At 40.0% G+C, this 23,026-nt stretch overlaps 1 protein-coding gene across 5 annotated transcripts; it reads left to right on the top strand.

Annotated features, from left to right (window-relative positions):
• The first annotated feature begins 6,407 nt into the window (after window positions 1-6,407).
• On the top strand, window positions 6,408-22,621 carry UPF3B (UPF3B regulator of nonsense mediated mRNA decay). Of its 5 annotated transcripts, XM_055564372.1 has the most exons (12): window positions 6,562-6,773; window positions 7,926-8,032; window positions 8,196-8,302; window positions 11,670-11,768; window positions 13,270-13,380; window positions 14,843-14,886; window positions 15,369-15,551; window positions 15,937-15,975; window positions 17,801-17,961; window positions 18,300-18,594; window positions 21,520-21,628; window positions 22,506-22,621. In XM_055564372.1, the coding sequence occupies exons 1-12, from the start codon at window positions 6,618-6,620 to the stop codon at window positions 22,511-22,513; spliced, it is 1,419 nt and encodes a 472-aa protein (XP_055420347.1). In that variant the 5' UTR covers window positions 6,562-6,617; the 3' UTR covers window positions 22,514-22,621. The 5 variants fall into 5 exon arrangements, with proteins under 5 accessions (XP_055420349.1, XP_055420347.1, XP_055420346.1 ...); XM_055564374.1 differs by lacking the exon at window positions 6,562-6,773 and adding an exon at window positions 6,408-6,555 and having other exon boundaries at window positions 21,520-22,621; XM_055564371.1 differs by having other exon boundaries at window positions 21,520-22,621.
• Window positions 22,622-23,026: the final 405 nt, after the last annotated feature.

Below are 23,026 nucleotides of genomic sequence, written 5' to 3'. Positions count from 1 at the left end.
GAATACTGGAGTGGGTAGCTGTTCCCTTCTCCAGGGGGATCTTCCCAACCCAGGGATCGAACCCAGGTCTCCCACACTGCAGGCGGATTCTTTACCATCTGAGCCCCAGGGAAGCCCCAAACTACAATGAGCTACCACTATACATCCACCAGACATTACCAAGTGTTGGGAACGATGTGAAGCAACTTGGACTCTCACACACTATTGTGGGAGTGTAAACTGGTACAACCTCTTGGAAAACTATTTGGCAGTATCTAATAGAGTGAAGTGTATGCTTACTCTATGATCCAGCAATTCCACTCCTAGATATGTATCCATAGATATGTAAAGGCATACCTGTGATCACCAAATAACACGTACTACAATGTTCAGAGTTGCACCTCAAATATTGGAATGGATAAATTGTGGTAGATTCATTCAATGGAATATTACACAGCAATGAGAATGAACAATTCAAAGCTACATAGGAAAACATAAATGAATCTCATAGTCATAAAAATTGAAAAAGGGAGTTCCCTGGTGGCCTAGTGGTTAGGATTCTGGGCTTTCACTGGTGTGGCCTGGGTTCAATCCTGGATCACGGAACTAAGATCCTGAAAGCTACATGGTGCAACCAAAAGTAATTAATTAATTAATGATAAAAATCGAGAGAAAGAAGCTCAACATAAAAGAATACATACTATGTGATTCAGTTTACATAAAGTTTAAGCAAACTAGTTTAAGCAAAACTAACCAATGGTCTTGGTGGGGGAAGTGACTGGGAAGGAACACAAAGAGAGCATCTGGAATGTTGGCATTGTTCTGCTTCTTGATCTCAGTGCTGATTACACGAGCGTATTCACTCTGTGAAAATACATCAAGCTATATGTTTATTTTTTGTGCACTTATCTGTGCATGTGCTACACTTTCAAATTTTAATTAAAAAGAAACTTTACAGTGTGTGGTAGACAAAACAATGCTCCCTTCAAATTGTCTACACCCTAATCCCCAGAACCTGTGACTATGTTAAATTATGTGGCAAAGGGAATTAAGGTTACTGATCAGCTGACTTTAACATAGGGAGAGTATCCTATATTATCCAGGTGGGCACAACGAAGTCACAGGGGTCCTTAAAAGGGGAAGGAGCGGGCTTCCCTGGTGGCTCAGTGGTAAAGAATCTGCCTGCCAGTGTGGGAGAAATGGGTTCGATCCCTGATCCAGGAAGATCCCACATGCCACAGGGCAACCAAGCCTGTGCACCAAATCTATTGAGCCTGTGCTCTAGAGCCCAGGAACCGCAACTACTGAGCCCATGCACCAAAACTGCTGAAGCCCACACACCCTAGAGCCTGTGCTCTGCAACAGTAGAAGCCTCCCCACAATGAGAAGCCCACGCACCACAACTAGAGAGTAGCCCCTGCTCGCTGCAACTAGAAAAAAGCCTGCACAGCAATGAAGACACAGCACAACCAAAAAAAAAGTGGAAGTGGGAGGAAGGGAGAGTGAAAGAGACATAGATGAAGCAGGGTTAGAGAGAGATGCCATGTTATTGGCTTTGAAGATGGAGGAATGGGCCACAAGCTGCGGAATATAAGCAGAGGCAATTACTTTGCCAACAAAGGTCCGTCTAGTCAAGGCTATGGTTTTTCCAGTGGTCATGTATGGATGTGAGAGTTGGACTGTGAAGAAAGCTGAGCACTGAAGAATTGATGCTTTGGAACTGTGGTGTTGGAGTAGACTCTTGAGAGTCCCTTGGACTGCAAGGAGATCCAACCAGTCCATTCTGAAGGATATCAGCCCTGGGTGTTCTTTGGAAGGAATGATGCTAAAGCCGAAACTCCAGTATCTTGGCCACCTCATGTGAAGAGTTGACTCATTGGAAAAGACTCTGATGCTGGGAGGGATTGGGGGCAGGAAGAGAAGGGGACGACAAAGGATGAGATGGCTGGATGGCATCACTGACTCGATGGACGTGAGTCTGAGTGAACTCCGGGAGTTGGTGATGGACAGGGAGGCCTGGCGTGCTGCGATTCATGGGGTCGCAAAGAGTCGGACACGACTGAGCAACTGAACTGAACTGAACTGAAGAATCTGAAAAAGACAAGGAACTAGATTCTTTCCTACAGCCTCCAGGAAGAAACTCAGTCCTGCTATCATTTCAGTTTTAGTCTAATGACATCCCTGTTGGACTTTTAACATACAGAACTGTAAGATGATAAAACTGTGTCATTTTAACCCACTGAATTTGTGGTAATTTGTTTCAGCAGCAATAAGAAACTAATACAGGCCATGTTAGGAGAGATCAGGTGTTCGGTTTCAGACATGTTCAGAGAATCTCAATGTGTTTGATATCTAAGTGGAGATGTCAAAGTAGGCAGTTAGATACATGAGTCTGGAATTCACGGAACTATGGGCTGGTGGTATAAATTTTGGAGTTGTCAGTGAAGAGAGAAAATCCAAAAGAACAGATGATAGTAACAAAGGAGTGAGCACAGATAGAAAAGAGGTCTAAAAACCGAGCCCTGGAATACCCAACTCTGATGACTGAAATAGAGTTGTTTAAATCTAGCAAGTGCCCCAAAACAGGCATATACCAAGATATAAATGCAAAGCTAAGTAGGAGGTCAGAGGCAGATAGATACTTGGCTAGGCTTTTAAGAGTGGGCAGATACTGGAGGCAAGAGTGAGTGACAGATCTCAAATGAAAACAGTCATGGCAACAGGAATTATGAACTCAAACATATGCTTGGCAACAGAGGTAAGAAAATTTAAGTACAGAATCTGGGTAATATATTCTAGATGTCTGCAAAAAATGGAATGTTGGCCCTGAGCCAGCTTTCTGTTTTGTGTTTCTATTACATCCTTAATTTGATTCCTGCCTGCTGTGGGTGTCTGTATCTCACTCTGGCTTATCATTTGCCCTCCTCTCCCATTTTACCTCTTTTTACCTTAATGGCACATAATACAGATATGATATGTTCAATTCATACTAAGACTTTTTTTCACATTTTAAAACTTTTTATTTTATATTGGAGTATAGCTGATTAACAATACTGTTATAGTTTCGGGCTCACAGCAGAGCTCTTCGGCCGTACGTATACATGTATTCACTCTCCCCCAGGGGCTTTCCAGGTGGTGCTGGTGGTAAAGAGCCCGCCTGCCAATACAGGAGATGCGGGTTCAATCCCTGAGTTGGGAAGATCCCCTGAAGAAGGAAATGGCAACCCACTCCAGTATTCTTGCCTGAAGAACTCCATGGACAGAGGAGCCTGGTGGGCTACAGTCCATAGGGTCGCAAAGGGTCGGATACAACTGAAGCAACTGAGCACTCACTCTCCCCCAAACTTCCCTCCTATCCAGGCTGCCACATAACATTGAGCAAGTTCCCTGTGCTACACAGTAGGTGCCTGTTGGCCATCCATTTAAAAAGCAGTGGGTACATGTTCATCCCAAACTCCCTAACTAACTCTTCCCCTGCCCCAACCACAAGTTCATTCTCCGTAAGACTTTTTTTTTTCACATTTTAACACCTCTCAAACCAAGATGCATCTTAAAATTAATGGTATGCCATATTTCAATTGGCAGCATTTTTTTCTTTTTTTTTTTTTGGTATATAAAATAATGGTTTTAGATTCAACGGTATCTTAGCTTTGATGAAATACAAATGCTCACCACTTAGAGCAATATTTCTCCTTTTTTTCCTTTTTATTGGGATATAGGGGTCTGCAAATTATTCCTCACCAGGAAATGTCCATTCTATTAATAATCTTCCTGGAATAGCTTTTTGGAGCTTTTTCTTAGAGCTGCTGCTCTTGCTGACAGCAGCCTCTTCAGGTCCACGGTTGAGTGGCTCCTCCTTGAAAGAGAATTTCCTCTTTTTCTTGGGGACCCTCTTGTTTCCTGACTCCTCAGGGTCACTAACTGGTTCCTCTTTGGGGAAAGAGTTCTTCCACTTGAAAAGACTTCCACCGCCAGCTGTCTCTTCAAAATCACTACTAACTAGCTCCTCCATGGAAAAAGATTTATTTTTCTTGGGTTTGGAGAGGGAGACACATGGGTCTTCCATTCCGTTCTCCTAAGGAGCCTTCTGAGACTTTTGCAGAGCAATATTTTTCAAATTTTGCATTTCTTTTCATTTCAGGGGCTGATCTTTGAAAAATAATTTACATAAAATAACATTTGCCAATTTTGTGTACAATTCAATGAGTTTACACAAACGCAACCACCACCACAATCATAATAAAAAATATATATTTTTTATTATTCCAGAAGGTTTCCTGAAGCCCCTCTTCAGTCCGTCCCTTCTCCCCAACCCTGCCCCTGGCTATCACTGATCTGCTTGTGTGCATGATAAAATGGCTTCAGTCGAGTCAAGACTCTGCAACCCCATGGACTGTAGCCTGCCAGGCTCCTCTGTACAGGGAATTCTCCAGGCAAGAATACTAGAGTGGGTTGCCATGTCCTCCTCCAGGGGATCTTCCCAACCCAGGGATTGAACCCCATCTCTTGCATCTCCTGCATTGGCAGGCGGGTTCTTTACCACTAGCGCCACCTGGGAAGCCCTTCTCTCACTCAGTTCAGTTCAGTTGGTCAGCTGTGTCCCACTCTGCAACCTCATGAACTGCAGCACACCAGGCCTCCCTGTCCATCACCAACTCCCAGAGTTTACTCAAACTCATGTCCATTGAGTCGGTAATGCCATCCAACCATCTCATCCTCTGTCATCCTCGTCTCCTCCCACCTTCAATCTTTCCCAGCATCAGGGTCTTTTCCAGTGAGTCAGTTCTTCACATCAGGTGGCCAAAGTATTGGAGTTTCAGCTTCAGCATCAGTCCTTCCAGTGAGTATTCAGGACTGATTTCCTTTAGGATGGACTGGTTGGATCTCCTTGCAGTCCAAGGGACTCTCAAGAATCTTCTCCAACACCACAGTTGAAAAGCATCAATTCTTCGGAGCTCAGCTTTCTCTATAGTCCAACTCTCATATCCACACATGACTACTGGAAAAACCATAGCCTTGACTAGATGGACCTTTGTGGGCAAAGTAATGTCTCTGCTTTTTAATATGCTGTCTAGGTTGGTCATAGCTTTTCTTCCAAGGAGCAAGTGTCTTTTAATTTCATGGCTGTAGTCACCATCTGCAGTGATTCTGGAGCACCCAAAAATAAAGTCTGTCACTGTTTCCATTGCTTCCCCATCTATTTTCCATGAAGTGATGGGACCAGATGCCATGATCTTAGTTTTCTGAATGTTGAGTTTTAAGCCAACTTTTTCACTCTCCTCTTTCACTTTCATCAATCAAGAGGCTCCTTCTTTGCTTTCTGGCATAAGGGTTGTGTCATCTGCATATCTGAGGTTATTGATATTTATGCCAGCAATCTTGTTCCAGCTTGTGCTTCATCCAGCCCAGTGTTTCTCATGATGTACTTTTCATATAAGTTAAATAAGCAGGGTGACAATATACAGCCTTGACTACTCTTTTCCTGATTTGGAACCAGTCTGTTGTTCCAGTCCAGTTCTAATTGTTGCTTCCTGACCTGCATACAGATTTCTCAGGAGGCAGGTCAGGTGGTCTGGCATTCCCATCTCTTTACGAATTTTCTCTCACTAGTTTTACCTTGTCTGGAATTTCGTATCAATGAGATCATACAGCATGTACTCTTTGTATTCTGTTTCTTTCACTCAGCATGATCATTTTGAGATTCATTAATGTGGATGGATGTATGGGTTCATTTTTAATTAAGTAGTATTTCATTCTATGGATTGCCACATTTCGTTTATGCATTAGTGGGTTGACAGACATTTGGGTTGTTCCAGTTTGGAGATATTATAAATAATGCATAACTAGCCTTTTTTTACAGCGGGAAGGAGGTCAATCCTATCTAAAGTGAGTTGGATTTTATTTTCTCCTACCTACAGGGCATCAGTACCATGATATATTCCTATTACTTTTAAAAAGAGTGGTGAAAACAAGTCTCACACATTTGGTCATAATGCTCCTTTAAATGTCAGTGTTTTGTGCATTAAGTGTCTGTGAATCCTAAAAAATATAAGGAAAAGAAATTCTAAAGGTTCTGAAAGCTCACTTTACAACCAATAATAGAAAATACAAGTCGTTCCCTCAGTGAGGTAAACTTTGGATAACATTGGTTTTAATCTCTGGAAACCGAAGCCCGCAGAATGTATCTTTTGATCTGAAAAACATTAACCTTTCAAGATTAAAGATTCCATTTAGTTACAAATAGGGAACCTGAAATACAACGACTCCAGAACTCAGCCAGAAGAGGGTAACCGCTTTGGATGCCGGGATTTGTAGTCCGTGAAATACTCGTCCTATCCAAGATGGCGGATATGCTAATGAACTGCCCCGCGGGAGTCTGGGCCGCGAGGGGATTGGGCGATGCGGGGATTCCGCGGGAGGGAAGCTAAGACCAGGTGTTACAACCTTTCCAGCGAAGGAAGCCGGATGCCCTGAAGTCTCGCGAGATCCTGGAGGGGCCCAATGGAGCGTTGGGGTCGGCTTATCACTAGGAGAGCTTGTTGGGGGCGGAGCTTTGCCCCGAGCCGGCCGGGAGGGGTAGGTGCCCGGCGTAGCGGCGTTTAGGCCGAGCTACCGCGGTGAGGAGCGAAGCTGTGGCCATGAAGGAGGAGAAGGAGCATAGGCCTAAGGAGAAGCGAGTAACCCTCTTGACTCCCCCAGGTGCTACAGGCAGCGGCGGTGGGGCTTCGGGAGACAGCACCAAAGGGGAAGATAAGCAGGATCGGAACAAGGAGAAGAAAGAGGCGTTGAGCAAGGTGTCTGGCCGGCTGTTGGCCCAGGAGAGGGCGGGACGGTTCCACCACCCGAGAAAGATGGTTGGGAATGGGGCTGCCCTCTTCCTCTCCCAGTCTCTTCCTCTGTTTCTTCACTTGAGTGAAAATCGCATCACCCTGTCTCATCCACTCTCCCAAAATGGGGGTCCCCTTCCCGGCAGAGCCCCGGGATGGGAGTGAGGGAGGGCGGGGGGATTCCCTGACTAGAAGGGTTTAGGTCAGAGCCGTGAGATGATGATGGGGTGGGGGGGCGATAGCGAAAAGGATGAGGAATTGAGGGGGAATATTAAACAGGAAGGTACTATCACCAGCGGGAGTAGTACGTGATAGGAATATTAACAGAGGTTAGTTGAGGGAATGGGTGGGTGGCGGCTATTAATGGTCTTGGGCCAAATTGGGTACATTCTGTTTGGGGAGCAATGAGGGAATTGGGGATATTTCTTAGAATTTTTAATTCTTTATGCTGACTGAATAAGGACTTTATCAATCAAGAATTCCTGGCATCCACAAAAGACCAGGGATGGTTTACAAATTTCTTACCACTACTGAAAAATGGGTGACAGAAAATGAGGCGAACACCTAGTAAACTGGGGCTTCGGGTTAACAGAACCTAAGATTTCCTTGCTCCAGGCAATTCTCGTTTCCGAGAGTTTTTTTTTTTTTTTTTTTAAACTATGTTACTGTTTGACCAAGCTGTGTTACTGTTGCTGCTGCTGCTGCTAAGTCACATCAGTCGTGTCCGACTCTGTGCGACCCCATAGACGGCAGCCCACCAGGCTCCCCCGTCCCTGGGATTCTCCAGGCAAGAACGCTGGAGTGGGTTGCCATTTCCTTCTCCAATGCAGAAAAGTGAAAAGTGAAAGTGAAGTCGCTCAGTCGTGTCCGACTTTTAGCGACCCCATGGACTGCAGCCCTACAGGCTCCTCCGTCCGTGGGATTTTCCAGGCAAGAGTACTGGAGTGGGGTGCCGTGTTACTGTTACGTTTGACTAATCATTCTGAGCGTTCTGAACATTCTCTTGGGTTTTTAGAAATGATCTCATCTTTTAAAGGCCAACTTTCTTCAGGGACAGTGGTTCAGGTATGACAGAAAATTGATTTGTACTAATTTTATTTTCCTTATTCATTTCTTAAGGTGGTAATTCGGAGATTACCGCCCACTTTGACCAAGGAGCAGCTTCAGGAACATCTTCAGCCTATGCCTGAGCATGATTATTTTGAGTTTTTTTCTAATGATACTAGGTAAAATAAGAGGGAGGGGTAAATGAAAAAAGGTTTCTTCCATTCTTTTTTTTAATCCTACTCATGATTTCTGTTTGATTTTTGAGCCTTTTTAATATATGCATACTTGTAATTCAGCCAGACACCTGCAAGCACATTCACATAATTGCTTTCCTCCCTGCAGTTTGTATCCTCATATGTATGCAAGAGCATACATCAACTTTAAAAACCAAGAGGACATTATTTTGTTCAGGGATCGTTTTGATGGTTATGTATTCCTTGACAATAAAGGTGAGTCCTTTTAACTGAAGGGGAGTTTGTCATTTGTATGTTTAAGACAATGTATCCCTGTTCTCTTGATGCCTTCATAGTGTTTCTAAAATCCTGAGTGATAAGATGAGCAACATTTAGAGTTTTACGCATTTGATAAGCTTATGGCAGCCTTATAAATAGATAATGACTTTTTACAAGTATTTGTATTAACCTATTATTTCTGTAGTTTGTCAACCGAAGGAAAATGCCACTGTTTTCTCCTCCTGTGACAGTTCTTTTGCCCTGTTTTAGGTGATCTGTTGTCTTGAGTATTTACTAGTTTTAAGTGATACTGACAAGTGACTCTTTAAACTTGTATGACAAGTTTTAAATATTTACTTCTCATCTTGCTTCAAGGACCAATACTTATTTAATTCAGATCCTTTATGTCAATAGTTGCCAGTTGGAGTACTGTTTAACATTCTAAATTGTATGTAATTAAACCATTGAGCTTGATGATTTCCTACTTCCTATCCAGGAGTTTATAGGGAAGAAAAACTTCTGCATTAACCCTCATTTTATTATCTGTTGCTTGCAACATTTAGCCAGAGAATGTTCAAACTGTTTGCTACTTTTCTTTTGGCTTTGCAATATTGAATGATGTGTGTTTTTGTTAGATTATATTTTTTCTGTATTACTTCAGAGTTGGTAAAAAATGAAATCTTTGTCAGGGAATATGCCAGTAAAAGTTGAAGAACTGCTTCTATGTTTGTCCAGTTTTTATTAATCCCCCCAAACCAGCTACTTTTCTGCTCCACAAGTTTATTCCAGTAGATAGCAAGTGATTTCCTGAAAATCTGAGTTGTGTTTAACTTTTTCCTCTCTTTATCCCTTACATTTAAACAAGTGATGGATTTTGTCAATTTATTGCTTTTTAATATCTTGTTCATCTAGACTGAGGACGTTAGACTTAGTAATACTTTCACATGTGCTCATCACCTAATGCTTAGACAAGCACTCTCTCTAAACTTATAGAATTGCTTTGTGATATCTAATGGTCAGTTCTAGTAATTTATCCTGGCTTATGTTTACACACCGAAGGTGTAAAGATGGTATTTTATACCTTGTATGACATTATTCTATAGCAAGCATTTGATGTATTTTTCCAGTAATCGCTTAGGTTTTTAAAAAAATTATTATTGAGATATAACTCATACCATAAAATTCAGTGGTTTTTAGTATATTCACAAAGTTTTATAACTATCACCACTGGGTAATTCCAGAATGTTTTCATCACTTCAAAAAGAATCCTGTATTCATTAGCAGTTATCTCCCATTCTCCTCTCCCCCAGCCCCTGGCAACGGCTAATCTACTAACTATGGATTTCCTTATTCTGAAAATTTCATATGAACTAAATCATATAATATATGGCCTTTTGTGACTACCTCTTTTACTTAGTATGTTTTCAAGGTTCATCCATGTTATAGTATGTATCATTGTCTCATTGCTTTTTTTTGTTTTTTGACATTAAAAATTGTGGTAAAATACACATAAATAAAATTTATCATCTTAACCATTTTTAAGTGTGCAGTTCAGTAGTGCTGACTACATTCACATTGTTCTGCAACTAATCTCTAGAACTTCTTCATCTTGTAAGACTGAAACTCTGCCCATTAAACAACTCCCCATTTCTCCCTCCCCCCAGCCTCTGACAGCTGTTAATACATTCTGCCTCTCTGAACCACTATTCTTATTAAGTTGACCATTCTAGGTGTCTCATATAAATGGAATAATAGTATTTGACTTTTAGTGACTGGCTTATTTCAATTAGGATAATGTCCTCAAGGTTAATCCATGTTGTAGCATGTGTCAGAATTTCCTTTTCCACTGTATGTATATACTTCATTTTCTTTATCCGTTCATCCTTTGAGAGACATTTGGCTATTGTGAATGCTGCTGCTGGAAATGTACAAACATCTGTTCAAGATTCTGCTTTCACTTCTTTTGAATATATACCCCAAAGTGGAATTGCTGGGTCATGTGGTAATTCTATTTTTAATTCTTTGAGGAACCACCATACTGTTTGCCATAGTGGCTGCACCATTTTATATTCCCACCAATAATGCCTGAGGGTTCTAATTTCTCCATGTCCTGGCCAATACTTTCGATTTTCTGGGTTTTTTTCCCCCTTTAATAGTAATCATTCTGACAGGTATAAGGTGATATTGCATAGTGGTTTTGATTTGCATTCCCCTAATGATTAGTGAGGTAATATTTTAATCTCTTCACATTCTTAAGCACACAGCATCTTTTCATTTGCTTATTGGCCATTTATATATCATCTCTGGAGAAATGCCTATTCAAGTCCTTTGAACATTTTAAAATCAGATTATTTGGGGTTTTGTTGTTGTTGAGTTACAGTTCTTTACATATTCTGTATATTGACCCCTTATCAGATATATGATTTGAAAATATTTTCTCCAGTTCTTTAGGCTTCCTTTTCACTCTGTTGATTCTGTCCCTAGATGCACAGAAGTTCTTGATTTTGATGCAGCACAGTTTATCTGTTTTTCACTTTTGTTGCCTGTGCTTTTGGTGTCTCCTGCTGTATTTTTTAATAACAGCTTTACTGAGATATAATGCACATGCCATAAAATTCACCCTTTTAAAGAATTACAGCTCAGTGTTTTTTAGTGTATTCACAAAGTTGTGCAGCTATCACTACAATCTAATTTTAGAACACATTCATCACACCACGTACCCATTAGTTGTTACACCCCATCTCTAGACAAGCACTAACCTACCTTCTATCTCTAGCCTTACTTACTATAGAGATTTCTGGTTTTGTAAAAAAATCAATTAAGGTATAATTTTCATTTTAAAATACATCCATTTTACATGTGCATTTGGTGACTTTTGACATATTTATACCCCTGTATAGTCAGTATTGTGATCTTGTTTTGTTTTTTGTTTGTTTGCTTTTTGGCTGTGCCATGCAGTTTGCAGGATCTTAGTTCCCCCACCAGGAATCCAGTCTGGACCCCTGAAGTGAAAGTGCCAAGTATTAACCACTGGACCACCAAGGATTCCCTTTGATATATTTTTTAAATGAAAATTAGTTTGTAGATTTTCCCCCCCACATATCACAATATCAGAGTTTAAAGGTTGAATTTAAATGAATATTTTAATTCCCTCCCATATATTTTTGTTGTTTTTTTCAGTATGAATTGGGGACTGCTTTGGTATCATGTTGATTTTAGTTGTGCCAATGAGATTTATGCCTTTTGGGAGACCCTATTCAGATCACTGTCATCAAAGGAAGCCTAGAGAGCAGGAGGTTGAGTGTCTTGTATCCATTTTTGACATTTTCTTTCTTTTAGCAAGTGTGCTATTTTTTCTAAACAGGTCAGGAATATCCTGCCATCGTAGAATTTGCACCTTTTCAAAAAGCTGCAAAAAAGAAGACTAAGAAAAGAGATACTAAAGTTGGAACTATCGATGATGGTATAGTATAGCTCTAGTTACTTAATGTGCTAATGCCATGTGTTTTTTTAATTTAATCTTCGATTAATAATTGATTTACAATGTTGTGTTAAAGTGATTCAGTTATACATATATCCATTCTTTTTCAGATTCTTTTCCCATATGGATTATTACCAAATACTGAATAGAGTTCCCTGTGCTATATAGTAGGACCATAGAGTTTTAAAAGAATATATTAGCTTTGTGGGAATTGAGTGGACTCCAATCTTTTAAATTAAGAAAACATATGAAATAAAGTTCTTGAGAAATGTAATTCACTGATGAAAGTTTTGCTTGTTAGAATGGAGATGGGTTTCCTCTAGTTATTGGCTAATGGCTTTTCATTCCTTCACCATTAAACAATATATTGTTGACTGTTGAGTAGTAAATCACCTTAGGTATATTCATTAGAAGACAATGGAAAAAGTCAGGTGTTTCAAAGTACAACTCCTTAAGGCCCCTTACCATTCTTATGATTATTTATTTGACTTTTGGTTTCCATTTGTGTAAAGAGGAAGAGTTATCATTGAGAACTGTGATGGAAAAATTTCTGTACTTGAGTAACAACATAAAGTAACAGAAGTAGCTAATCCTGTTTCTAGGCTTTGAATATGCAGTTAACTGCACACATGGTGATTACATTGAACTGAAATACTGGAACTAAAAAACAAATAATTGCCATTTATGGTAAACTGGATCCAGGTTTTGAGATCTCTGTAATGTGGTTGTGTTGGTTAAGGACTTAGCCACAATATTTTATATCAGATTGGTATTTCAGAATCACCTAGTTTGGTTTCCATTATTATTTATTACTATAATGTGTATTTTATAAAGAAAACACAGGCAAGACTCAACACACAGCTGCTTATTGACTATATCATAGATTCAGATGTTGAAGACTAGATCAAGTAACATGCTCCACAGTGCATTCTCCACATACAATATAATGACTCAGATGTGCTTCCCTTTCTGATGTCGGAGGCATCTAGGAAAGAATTCCAGATATTACCATCACCTCTAGTGCCACATCTAGGACATCCCCCCTCATTTATCTGTTTGGAACACCCAATTTTCATATTCTGAGTTTCATTAAAGTGAGGTGTACCCATGCAGGAACTGCTTACATGCTCCACATGATACTCTCTGAGGGTCCCATAGCTATAGCTTGCAGTTCTCCCATAAGTATGACTCTGGATTAATAGGAGTGGTGGTTTTTAAAACCAAACTACTTAACATCCCTGGAGGTTGTGTTACAATGCATGGTATCTCACTTTGCCTGACTCTGTCAGTATATCTAACAGGAGTTCTCAGAGTAAGTGACCAACAAAGCCCCATATAGTCTATCTTACGGGTATAGTTGGGTTTATTTTCAATCTTCCATGAAGCAGAAAATTATCTTCTTTGATAAGTAAATATCCTGGATAATATTTCTTATTATATTTAAGGTCTGCTATATTTTCTATTTACTTAAATAATTATTTAGATCCAGAATATAGAAAATTTTTGGAGAGCTATGCTGCGGATAATGAGAAAATGACGTCTACTCCAGAGACACTGCTAGAGGAAATAGAAGCAAAAAATAGAGAACTAATAGGTAAGTGGGCAAAAGGAATAAAGTGTTATGGTTTTTTCATCAGAAGACCTGTCAGACTCCCACTTCCATCATTTGCTAGTTATGTGACCATAGGAAAGGCACTAACTTCTCTGAGACTCTGTTCATTCTACTATAAAGTACAGATAATAGCTGACTCACGGGATTATAAGAATCTATCTATAAGATGGGAAATATTCTCTGACTTATTTGCATGCGTGCTGAGTCACTTCAGTCGTGTCCAACTCTTTGCGACCACATGGACTATAGCCTGCCAGGCTCCTCTGTCCATGGGATTCTCCAGGCAAGAATATTGGAATGGGTTGTCATGCCCTCCAGGGGATCTTCCCCACCCAGGGATAGAACCCGGGTCTCTTACATCTCTTGCATTGGCAGGCGGGTTCTTTACCAGTAGAGCCACCTGGGAAGCCCCCTCTGACTTATTTAGTGCCACACAAATGTTAGTATAAAAATTTGAAGAGCTATATGGGACCTTAAGATGTTAATGAGTCTTTGAAGATTAGTTGGTGTTTTCTACTAATAAGTTCATATTCGTAAAAAAAAAAAAAATTTGACTTGAAAATATAAAAAAAAAAAAAATGAAATTAGTTACTGCAGAATTGGAAACCTCTTGAGAAATTCTAGCTTGGATGTTGGTTTTGGTATTAAGTTGTCACTACTGTATCAGCTCTAAACATAAGCATAGCCTCGAACCTGCCCAGGATTTCCACTCCTAGGAATTTCTCCAAAGGAAGTATGCTTTTCAAAAAGCTAGCTATAAGATTAGATAGCATTGTTCAGAATATTGAAAAATGAATTAAATCTTCTTTTAAAACTTGGTTTTTTTAATGGATGCTTCCCTGGTGGCTCAGCTGGTAAAGAATCCACCTGCAATGCTGGAGACCTGGGGTTGATCCCTGGGTTGGGAAGATCCCCTGGAGAAGGGAAAGGCTACCCTCTCCAGTATTCTGGCCTGGAGAATTCCATGGACTGTATAGTCCATGGGGTTGCAAAGAGTCAGACATGACTGAGCGACTTTCACTTTCATAGTATAAGCCTACCTCTGATAATTTCCATAGAATAAATTCCCAGAAGTGGAATTATGGGGTCAAAAGTATTAGATATTTTTAGCCCCTTATCCCAGTTTCTTCCTGGTTGAACAGATTTATACTCCCATCTGTAAAACAAGAGAATGTCCTTTGCACTTTATTTTCATTGACACCAGGAATTGCTCTTTTTAAAAATTGTTTTATTGTTTTAATTTAAATTTCTTAACTTTTAATATTTTAAACCTTCAGAATTTAAGTAGACTATTGTAAAACTTCTTTCCAATAAGATAGTTGTGAACTTATTGTTTGAGGGGTATAGTTTTCCCACCTCGGGTGGTTGGCAGGGAATGTCAGAAAATGGACTCCTTTCTAGGGTTCGATTAAGTATTATTAATAATCTGTTTACATTTGTGTAGCTAAAAAGACAACTCCACTTTTGAGCTTCCTGAAAAACAAGCAGGTAAACCTTTTGTTTTTCTGGTTCTCACCATACTTCTATTTCATTGGTTCGCATTCTGTAAATTTAACAGCACTGGGATCATACAGTAGGGATAGCTGCTTTCTCTACCACTGTTCTTTAAATATTTGGCTCATTGGCCTCACTCTCTGGCCTGCTCCTTCACTCTGGTTGTTGGACCATAGATTCACTCTGCAGAACTAGGGGTTCCTTAGCTTGTTCCAGAGGCACTCTTGATTTCCTGAAAGCCTTTGGATACTGTAGCAAGGCAGCAGTGGGAGACTGATATGAGCAGGCTGTGGTCTTTTTCTCTCTCATATTCTGAATGGACTCGGGAGGGGGTTAAGGAAGTGGAAAGTGGGAAGGAAAGATGATACAGTTAAGTGGGTGCCCACTGTACTTTCTGAACTATGTTCCGTACTTTCTGAACTATGTTTTTGGTGATAATTATCTTGTCTGAAGGCTCTGTTGATGTTTCTTTGCAGAGGATGAGAGAAGAAAAGAGAGAAGAAAGGAGGCGGCGAGAAATAGAAAGAAAAAGACAAAGAGAAGAAGAGAGGAGAAAGTGGAAAGAAGAAGAGAAACGAAAACGGAAAGATATAGAAAAGCTAAAGAAGATAGACAGAGTTCCAGAAAGGGACAAATTAAAGGATGAACCAAAGATTAAGGTATGAACATAAGGTAAACTGACTGCATGTTGCTGAAAATTGCATGTACTATATCTACTTCTTCAAATATGCATGCATCTTGTATTGGTGTAAACTGGTTTAGTTTTGTTTTTGTCTTTTTTGGGAGGGAGTGAATCTTTGCTATAATATTCATGTATTACTCGTAATTTAAGATAATTTAAAAGATTAAGTAGTTTACATGGGATTTCTTCAGTGCAGTGTTATTTATAATCATTGAAAATGTTCAATTTTGGATTATTATTCTCTCACTTCTTCATATATAAGGGCTTAGGGCTGGCTGGCATGAATTATGGGTTTTATTCAGCTTTTCCTTCATATTTGATACATGAAGTTGCCTCATCTGTTTGTTTTCCACTGTCTTCAGGTACACAGGTTTCTGTTACAAGCTGTGAATCAGAAAAATGTAAGGACCAAGTACATGATACAGAGCACCTAGTATCATGTCACACACACACAGGTCTTAGTTAATAAGTCCTTTTGGTGGTGGTGGTAGTGTTACCTGTAGAAAATGCCCTCAGGCTGACTTGAGTCTTAAAAGCTGAACCGTTTTAAATTCCTGATTTAGAAAGAAACCCAGATGATTTCCTGATGCTCTGCTGTATACCCAGAAGCTTCAACAGTGTGCAGTGAGAGGACAGCCATGCCTTAAGAGCTCTTTCTCTCCTCTTCCTTTATACACCTCTCATACCTGGCTGCCTTGTGGGAGTATTTGGAATATACATCCTCTCCCCTCTCACATGATTCCCCATGTTACCTTCTTGGGTCTACCTGGGAATCTGTGAGCAGCAGATTCTGATTAACACACTGCATGTAGGAAGAGGAAAACCTGTGGAAAGACCCCAGCCTAGCTGCTTCCCTTCCAGGGGCCTGGCTTGGGCAGCCTGTGCTCCAGCAAACTGCCCAGGGAAGTACTTGTACATAGTATGGCAGAGAAAATCTCACAGAGATGATGGCCAAGTCTCCTTTTACCTCCTCAGAATTCAGCCGGTCAAGTCGCTAGGGCGCCCCGAGGCTCTCCAGGACTCATTGGTGATAAGGGGCTTGGCGGTGGCAGGGTGGGGAGGTTCTCATCTTAATTCCTTCTATCGATCTCTGTGTCCGCCCTGCTTCAAGCAACCTGACTTGCTATTTCTGTCAGCAAGGCAGAAGGTCAAGCTGGCTATGCTAGAGACATTCGTTAATAGTCTTATTAGAGTAATGAACATCTTGGCTCCTGACGAAGATGTTCATTAGAGAAATAAGAACACTTGCAATGAAACCTGCACATGTTATCCTCACTTTGCACTGGTGCCTTCATAGTGTCCACTCTGGACTCACTGTTTTCAGTGGCTGTCTGTGTGCTGAAATACTTCATGCTTAAGTCTCATGCGTGGTGCTTTGCCTTTAGCTTCGTGGCTTGTGTGATGCCTTCACAATGAGATGAAACTCTGTATGATGCCTTCACTCTGAGACTTGAAATTCCTAAAAATCTCTCTGAATATCCAACACTTGGGGGTATATTCTAGAGAGATTTGTAGAAGCAGCATGAGAAAGAAACTTTCTGTTAGCAATTTGAACTTTATAAACCACTTTTTTTAGAATTGCATTCTGTCATATATACATATGACATTGAACAGAGTTCCTATTCAGTAGAGATGGAACTTCACAGTTCTGTTGTATGAGATATTTGGATTTTTAAATCAAATGCCAAATAATTCTTGCTTTTCATCTCTAATGATAGTATGATTGTACCATCATGAGTATGTAGCTACTCTCAGACTCAAGGCAAAATTATTCCTGCAATGGATCTCTCCTTTGGTGACAAGGTATTTGTTATTCTAATAACTGTGTAAAAATAGTCCAGCAATAATGACCTGGCTAGCATTTTAAATTTGTACCATATTTTCCTATCAAGTTATACCGACATGCTGGCTTGCTACAGAAGGCATACTTGAAAGTAAGCGTTGGTCTGCTCAAAGGTTGACCCATTTAAAGCCAAAGGAGTCTTGATCCTATTGCCACAAAGTGATTAAACCACTTCACTGGAGTGCATAACACTTTCACAGTAATAGCACCCTTTTAGCAAATCACTGCTCTTTGTGCACTATTTGTTCACCTGAACGTTTGAGTACTGCAGAGACGGGGCCTTCAGTAGCCTGAATTGAAAATATTTAGTATATTGTTTTCTTTGCGAGAATCAGAAGACAATCCCATCCTTCAAAATAAACCTAAGTTTGTTCTCTTTAAAGCTGCTCAAGAAGCCAGAAAAAGGAGATGAAAAAGAATTGGACAAAAGAGAAAAGCTCAAGAAATTGGACAAAGAGAATCTGAGTGATGAAAGAGCCAGTGGGCAAAGTTGTACATTGCCCAAGCGTTCTGAGGGTGAATTTAAAGATGAAAAGCCTAAGAGGTCGGTAGTCGAGGGCTCTTGGGTACATTTGTTTTCGACCTGTTTCTGGCTGCTAGTTTTACTGCTGCATTCTGGACTTGTACGTGAATCAAGATACTGGGTTTTATGAGGGGTTTGGGGATGAGGAGGACAGGTTTCAAGTATTTTAGTATCTTAATCTGGTTGAATGACTTTTGGGTGTTTTTTCCCAAATTGCTTTTCAAAATACTAGTATTTTTTTTTTAATGCTGCTCCGAAAGTTCAACCTCATTGTAGTGGCCAAGGCAGGATCAGAGTATTCCTGCCTTTGTGATTAGAAGAGCTTCAAGGGTGCATTCTCAGATTTGTTTTTCGTGCAGACCTGAAGATGAGAGTGGCAGAGAATACAGGGAGAGGGAGCGGGATTATGATCGAGACCAAGAGCGCATCCTGCGGGAGAGAGAGAGGCTGAAGCGGCAGGAAGAAGAGCGCCGCAGGCAGAAGGAGCGCTATGAGAAAGAGAAGGCTTTCAAGAGAAAGGAAGAAGAAATGAAGAAGGAGAAAGAAACACTTCGGGATAAAGGAAAGAAGCCTGAAAGTACAGAGCCAGTAGGCAGCTCAGAAAAAACTGAAAAGAAAGAAGAAGTGGTTAAGAGAGATCGCATAAGAAACAAGGTGCTGCATTTCATTAAACTTCTTTTCATGAGGATTTTCTTTGTCTTTTCCTGCAAGTATAAAGGAGAGGGCTAACTCATTGTTAACAGAATTTTAGGGGGACTTTATCTGTACCTTTTTTCAGTCTTGTTGGGGTCCTTTTTATTAAAGTTTGTGTGTACTTTTCAACGGAGAAGCCAATGGCAACCCACTCCAGTACTCTTGCCTGGAAAATCCCATGGACAGAGGAGCCTGGTAGGCTGCAGTCCATGGGGTCACTATGAGTCGGATATGACTGAGCGACTTCACTTTCACTTTTCACTTTCATGCATTGGAGGAGGAAATGGCAACCCACTCCAGTGTTCTTGCCTGGAGAATCCCAGGGACAGGGGAGCCTCGTGGGCTGCCGTCTATGGGGTTGCACAGAGTTGGACACGACTGAAGCAATTTAGCAGCAGCAGCAGCAGTACTTTTCAAACATACACAAAAGTAAAGGGAACAGAGGAGTAGTAGGATGTACTTATCACCCAGCTTTGGCAATTATCACCTTATGGCCAATCTTCTTTCTACTCTACCCCATCTTGCTCCTATGGGATGATTTTCAAACAAAACCTAGACAGATAATTTCTTCTTTAAATATGTCAGTATTAAGAGTAAAGACTTTTTAAAAAAAAAGTTTGGTCACACTGTGAGGCATATGGGATACGGGATCTTAGTTCCCCAACCAGGGATGAAACCCATGCCCTCTACAGCGGGAGTGTGGAGTCTTAGCCATTGGATTGCCAGGGTTTTTTCTTAATAAAATAACCCTAGTATTCTTTTTCTTAATAAAATAACCCTAATAGCATTTTCACACCAGACAGAAGAATTTCTGACAGTAACTCCTTAGCACCCTGTCTACCCAGTGTACAGATTTTCCCAATTGCTCATTAACATCTCTTTTCATTAACATCTTTTGTATAGGCTCTAAACAAGGTCCACAAATTGTATTTGTTTGAAATGTTCCCTTAAGTCTCTTTTAATCTAAATAATTCTTCGTCCTTTCGTTTTCTACCATTTCTTTGTTGCAGAAACCATTTTGCCCTATAGAGCGTCTAATAGTCCAGAGTAGCTAATTATATCCCTGTGGTAACATTGAACATGTTCCTCTACCTTCTATGTTTCCTTGAAAACCAGTAGTCATATCTAGAGCAGGGTCAGAAAATTTTTTTCGTTCAAGGGCCAGATGGTAAATATTTTAGGCCCAAAAATAATTTGTGGGCCATGTGGTTTCTGTCAAAACCAGTAAGCTTTGTAGGAAAGTAGGCATAGATAGCATGTAAAAGAATAAGCATGGCTGAGAGCCAAACTTCACAGGAAGATGTGGGTGGCCCCCTCATTTAGAGGCCTTAATATATTCAGACTCAATTGTTGGCAAGAATACTTGATAGGTGGTGGTGTGCAGTTCCTACTGCATCGTTATCAGGAAGCATACAGTGTCTTGGTATCCGTTTATTGTGATGTTAAGATTGACCAATAGTAATGGTACTATGGTTATGTGATAAGATGTTCTTGCTCTTAGGATACACAAGCTGAAATATTACCAATAAAGAATCATATGATCAATAATAATGGTATTATGGTTATGTGGTAGGATGTCCTTGCTCTGAGGATACACAAGCTGAAATATGTAGTGATGAAGGGTCTTGATGTCTGCACTTATTCTCCAGTGGTTCTGCAAAAATAATAATGTATCTATATATGTGTGTGCCTGCATACACACTAGAGACAGAAAAGGCATATATGACAAAATGTTAATCATCATGAATCTAGGAGAAGGGTATTAGGTATTCATTGTACAAGTTTGGCAACATTTCTATAGATTTAAAATTTTTTGAGATAAAAAGTTGGAAAAAGAGCTGATCAATTAGCTCAGGTATTGTAAGCCTGATCCATATATTATAAAATTTTTTATCAGCCTTTCTCCTAATGACGTTGTATAACTTGTGGATTTAGAAATACTTGGTGAACTCCAACTTGTTATTATCAGTTATTGCCCTTGTTGACGTTTAACTTGTCCCATCTTTGCACACTGGGAGCCCCATCATCCATTTCTCTAAATACTATGTGGCGGTCTCATCTGTTTTAACGTTTCATCTTGTTAAAACAGTGAAATGTTTTGCTGGAATTACTCACTTAAGAATAATGCTTTAAGGCTCTTTCATATGTCAGGGAGAAAGGACAGGGAAGGCTCATGTTGTCTTTTGTTGAATTAGAAAAAAAGGCCTATACATTTAAGTTTTCCAGGGCCATATTGTGATAAACCAAACACATTAGTTGAACTGAGAGGTACCTGGTGATGATATTGAGGCCTATTTAGGAACCTGAGATCTAAAGTGTTACCTCGAGAGTCTCAAGCTGGGTTGTCACCTTGTCAAATCTGAATTAAGAGAGAGTCATATTTGTGCTAAGTTACTAGTGTTTGAGCTCATAACTTCAGGGACTTTGCATTATTAAGAATTGGCGTTCTTTATTATTGTTTTCACTCCTAAAATTTTCTTAGATGGTGCATTTTAAAATCCATTTACTGATGGGGAGGAGAGAGCGACAACAACCACGGTTTCTAAGTAAAAACTATTCAAGCTGATTCAGTTCATCTTGAGATAGTAAAGAAAATTAGGCAGTAAACGTATCAAAATTTACTCTGGGCAGATAAAATAATACTTGATAACTATTGCTTATAAATAGTTGTTTTTTATTTATAAAAATTAATAGTTGCGAAATAGTTGTTTTTCTTTGTAGGTAGGGGAAAGGAAGCAGGCAGTTTGAAGCCAAATAACCATCGACACTTACTGTTATGTACTGTGCCCTCAAATTTTGATCTCATGTGGTCTCTCATTGGTATATATTATCCCCTGGACATGCTTAGTAGCAGTTTTGTAACATGAGCATTTCATTTTACTTTAGGATCGCCCGGCGATGCAGCTTTACCAGCCAGGAGCTCGAAGCCGAAATCGACTCTGTCCCACTGATGACAGCACCAAGTCTGGAGATTCAGCCATAGAAAAAAAGCAGGAAAGTGGTATTAGCCATAGAAAAGAAGGAAGCGAGGAGTGATAGGTCCAAATGGCCTCAGGTGTCCTGACTGTCTAGGCAGCCAAAGAGCACGAATTAAGCAATCCAGAAGTGCCTTCAGGGCAAAGGAATAGAGAGAGAGAGAAAGGGGGTCGCTGTGCTGGTGGGGTACACTGCAGAGGAGTATGTTTTGCGTTAAAGCAGGAACCCGATTGCAGGTTCAGATTGGAAGTACAATTTTCATTTTTTATGCAGTTCCTACAAATTTAAAGTGTCAGACAAAGCTGAGGGGGAGAGGACATGCGTTGCAGTTTGCAGGCAAGAAATATCATGAGAGGACTTATTTAGGTATGACACGAGAAGAAGATAGAACTGGCTTTAAAATCAAAAGGTTTTGTTAATCCTGGATTGAATTTTCTTAAAATTTCAATGGAGCAGAGTCACTGTGAAGTCTCTTTCAGATCTAGTTATAGTCATTGTTGGTGATAACTGTTGACTTTGTGTAGTGTAGAAGCAAGAAGCATGTAATTGTAATACAAGTACAGTGAAGGATATAACACATTTTCACTTATGCAGAAATTTAAATAGTCATGTCATGTCGATATCTTATGTCCTAAAGTTTTAGGATTAGTTTGGGAACAGCTACCCACTCCAGTATTCTGGCCTGGAGAATTCCATGGACTATGTAGTCCATGGGGTTGCAAAGAGTCGGACACAACTCAGCAACTTTCACTTTCAGTTTAGTTCTTTGTTTGCTTACGTGAGATTAGTGTAAAAAAATTTTTTTAAACATCTCCTTTTGCCTTTAGCAATTTTTGTATTTGTAAAGTTTAACCCTTAGTTGGTTCTTGACAATCCAGTCTTTGTTTGACTTTAGGTCTCATGAGCTGAGTGCCTACCCTCTCCAGGAAGGAAACTGCACCAATATTTGTTCCTGTTAAATAGCAACTTAGCTTGTTTTGCATTGATGTCAATAAATATCAACATCACTCAAGTATGAAGCTAAGTGTGTTTATTAACTTTACAAAATAGCTATTACTTTTGAGAAATTAAACTTTTGATACTTAATCTTTTGGGAATTTTGAAAGTGGATGAATGATATTTGTTTCTGCCTTCACTAGCACCATGCTTTTATTTTGCCCACAAAGAAGACCAAATCATGGTTCACCACTCTTGTTCTATAAGAACCAGAATTTGTCTGGATGATATCCTTGAGCTGCTGCTTCATTTCCATCTTGCCAGCTTCTACTATGGCATCAGTTTGCCTTTACTTAATAAGTCACTGCTTTATGTTTACTCAGCTTTTAGAAACCAGAATCCCAAAAGGCAGGTGAAGAGGAAGAGACATTGAAGGTGATTGAAAGAGAATGGTCCTCAGCTGATACAAAGGAAGAGGAAT

Source organism: Bubalus kerabau, chromosome X (assembly GCF_029407905.1).
Source record: "Bubalus kerabau isolate K-KA32 ecotype Philippines breed swamp buffalo chromosome X, PCC_UOA_SB_1v2, whole genome shotgun sequence".
NCBI lineage: Eukaryota > Metazoa > Chordata > Mammalia > Artiodactyla > Bovidae > Bubalus > Bubalus kerabau.
The sequence above is the reverse complement of the archived record's forward strand: the minus strand, read 5'-3'. Positions and strand labels throughout refer to the sequence as shown.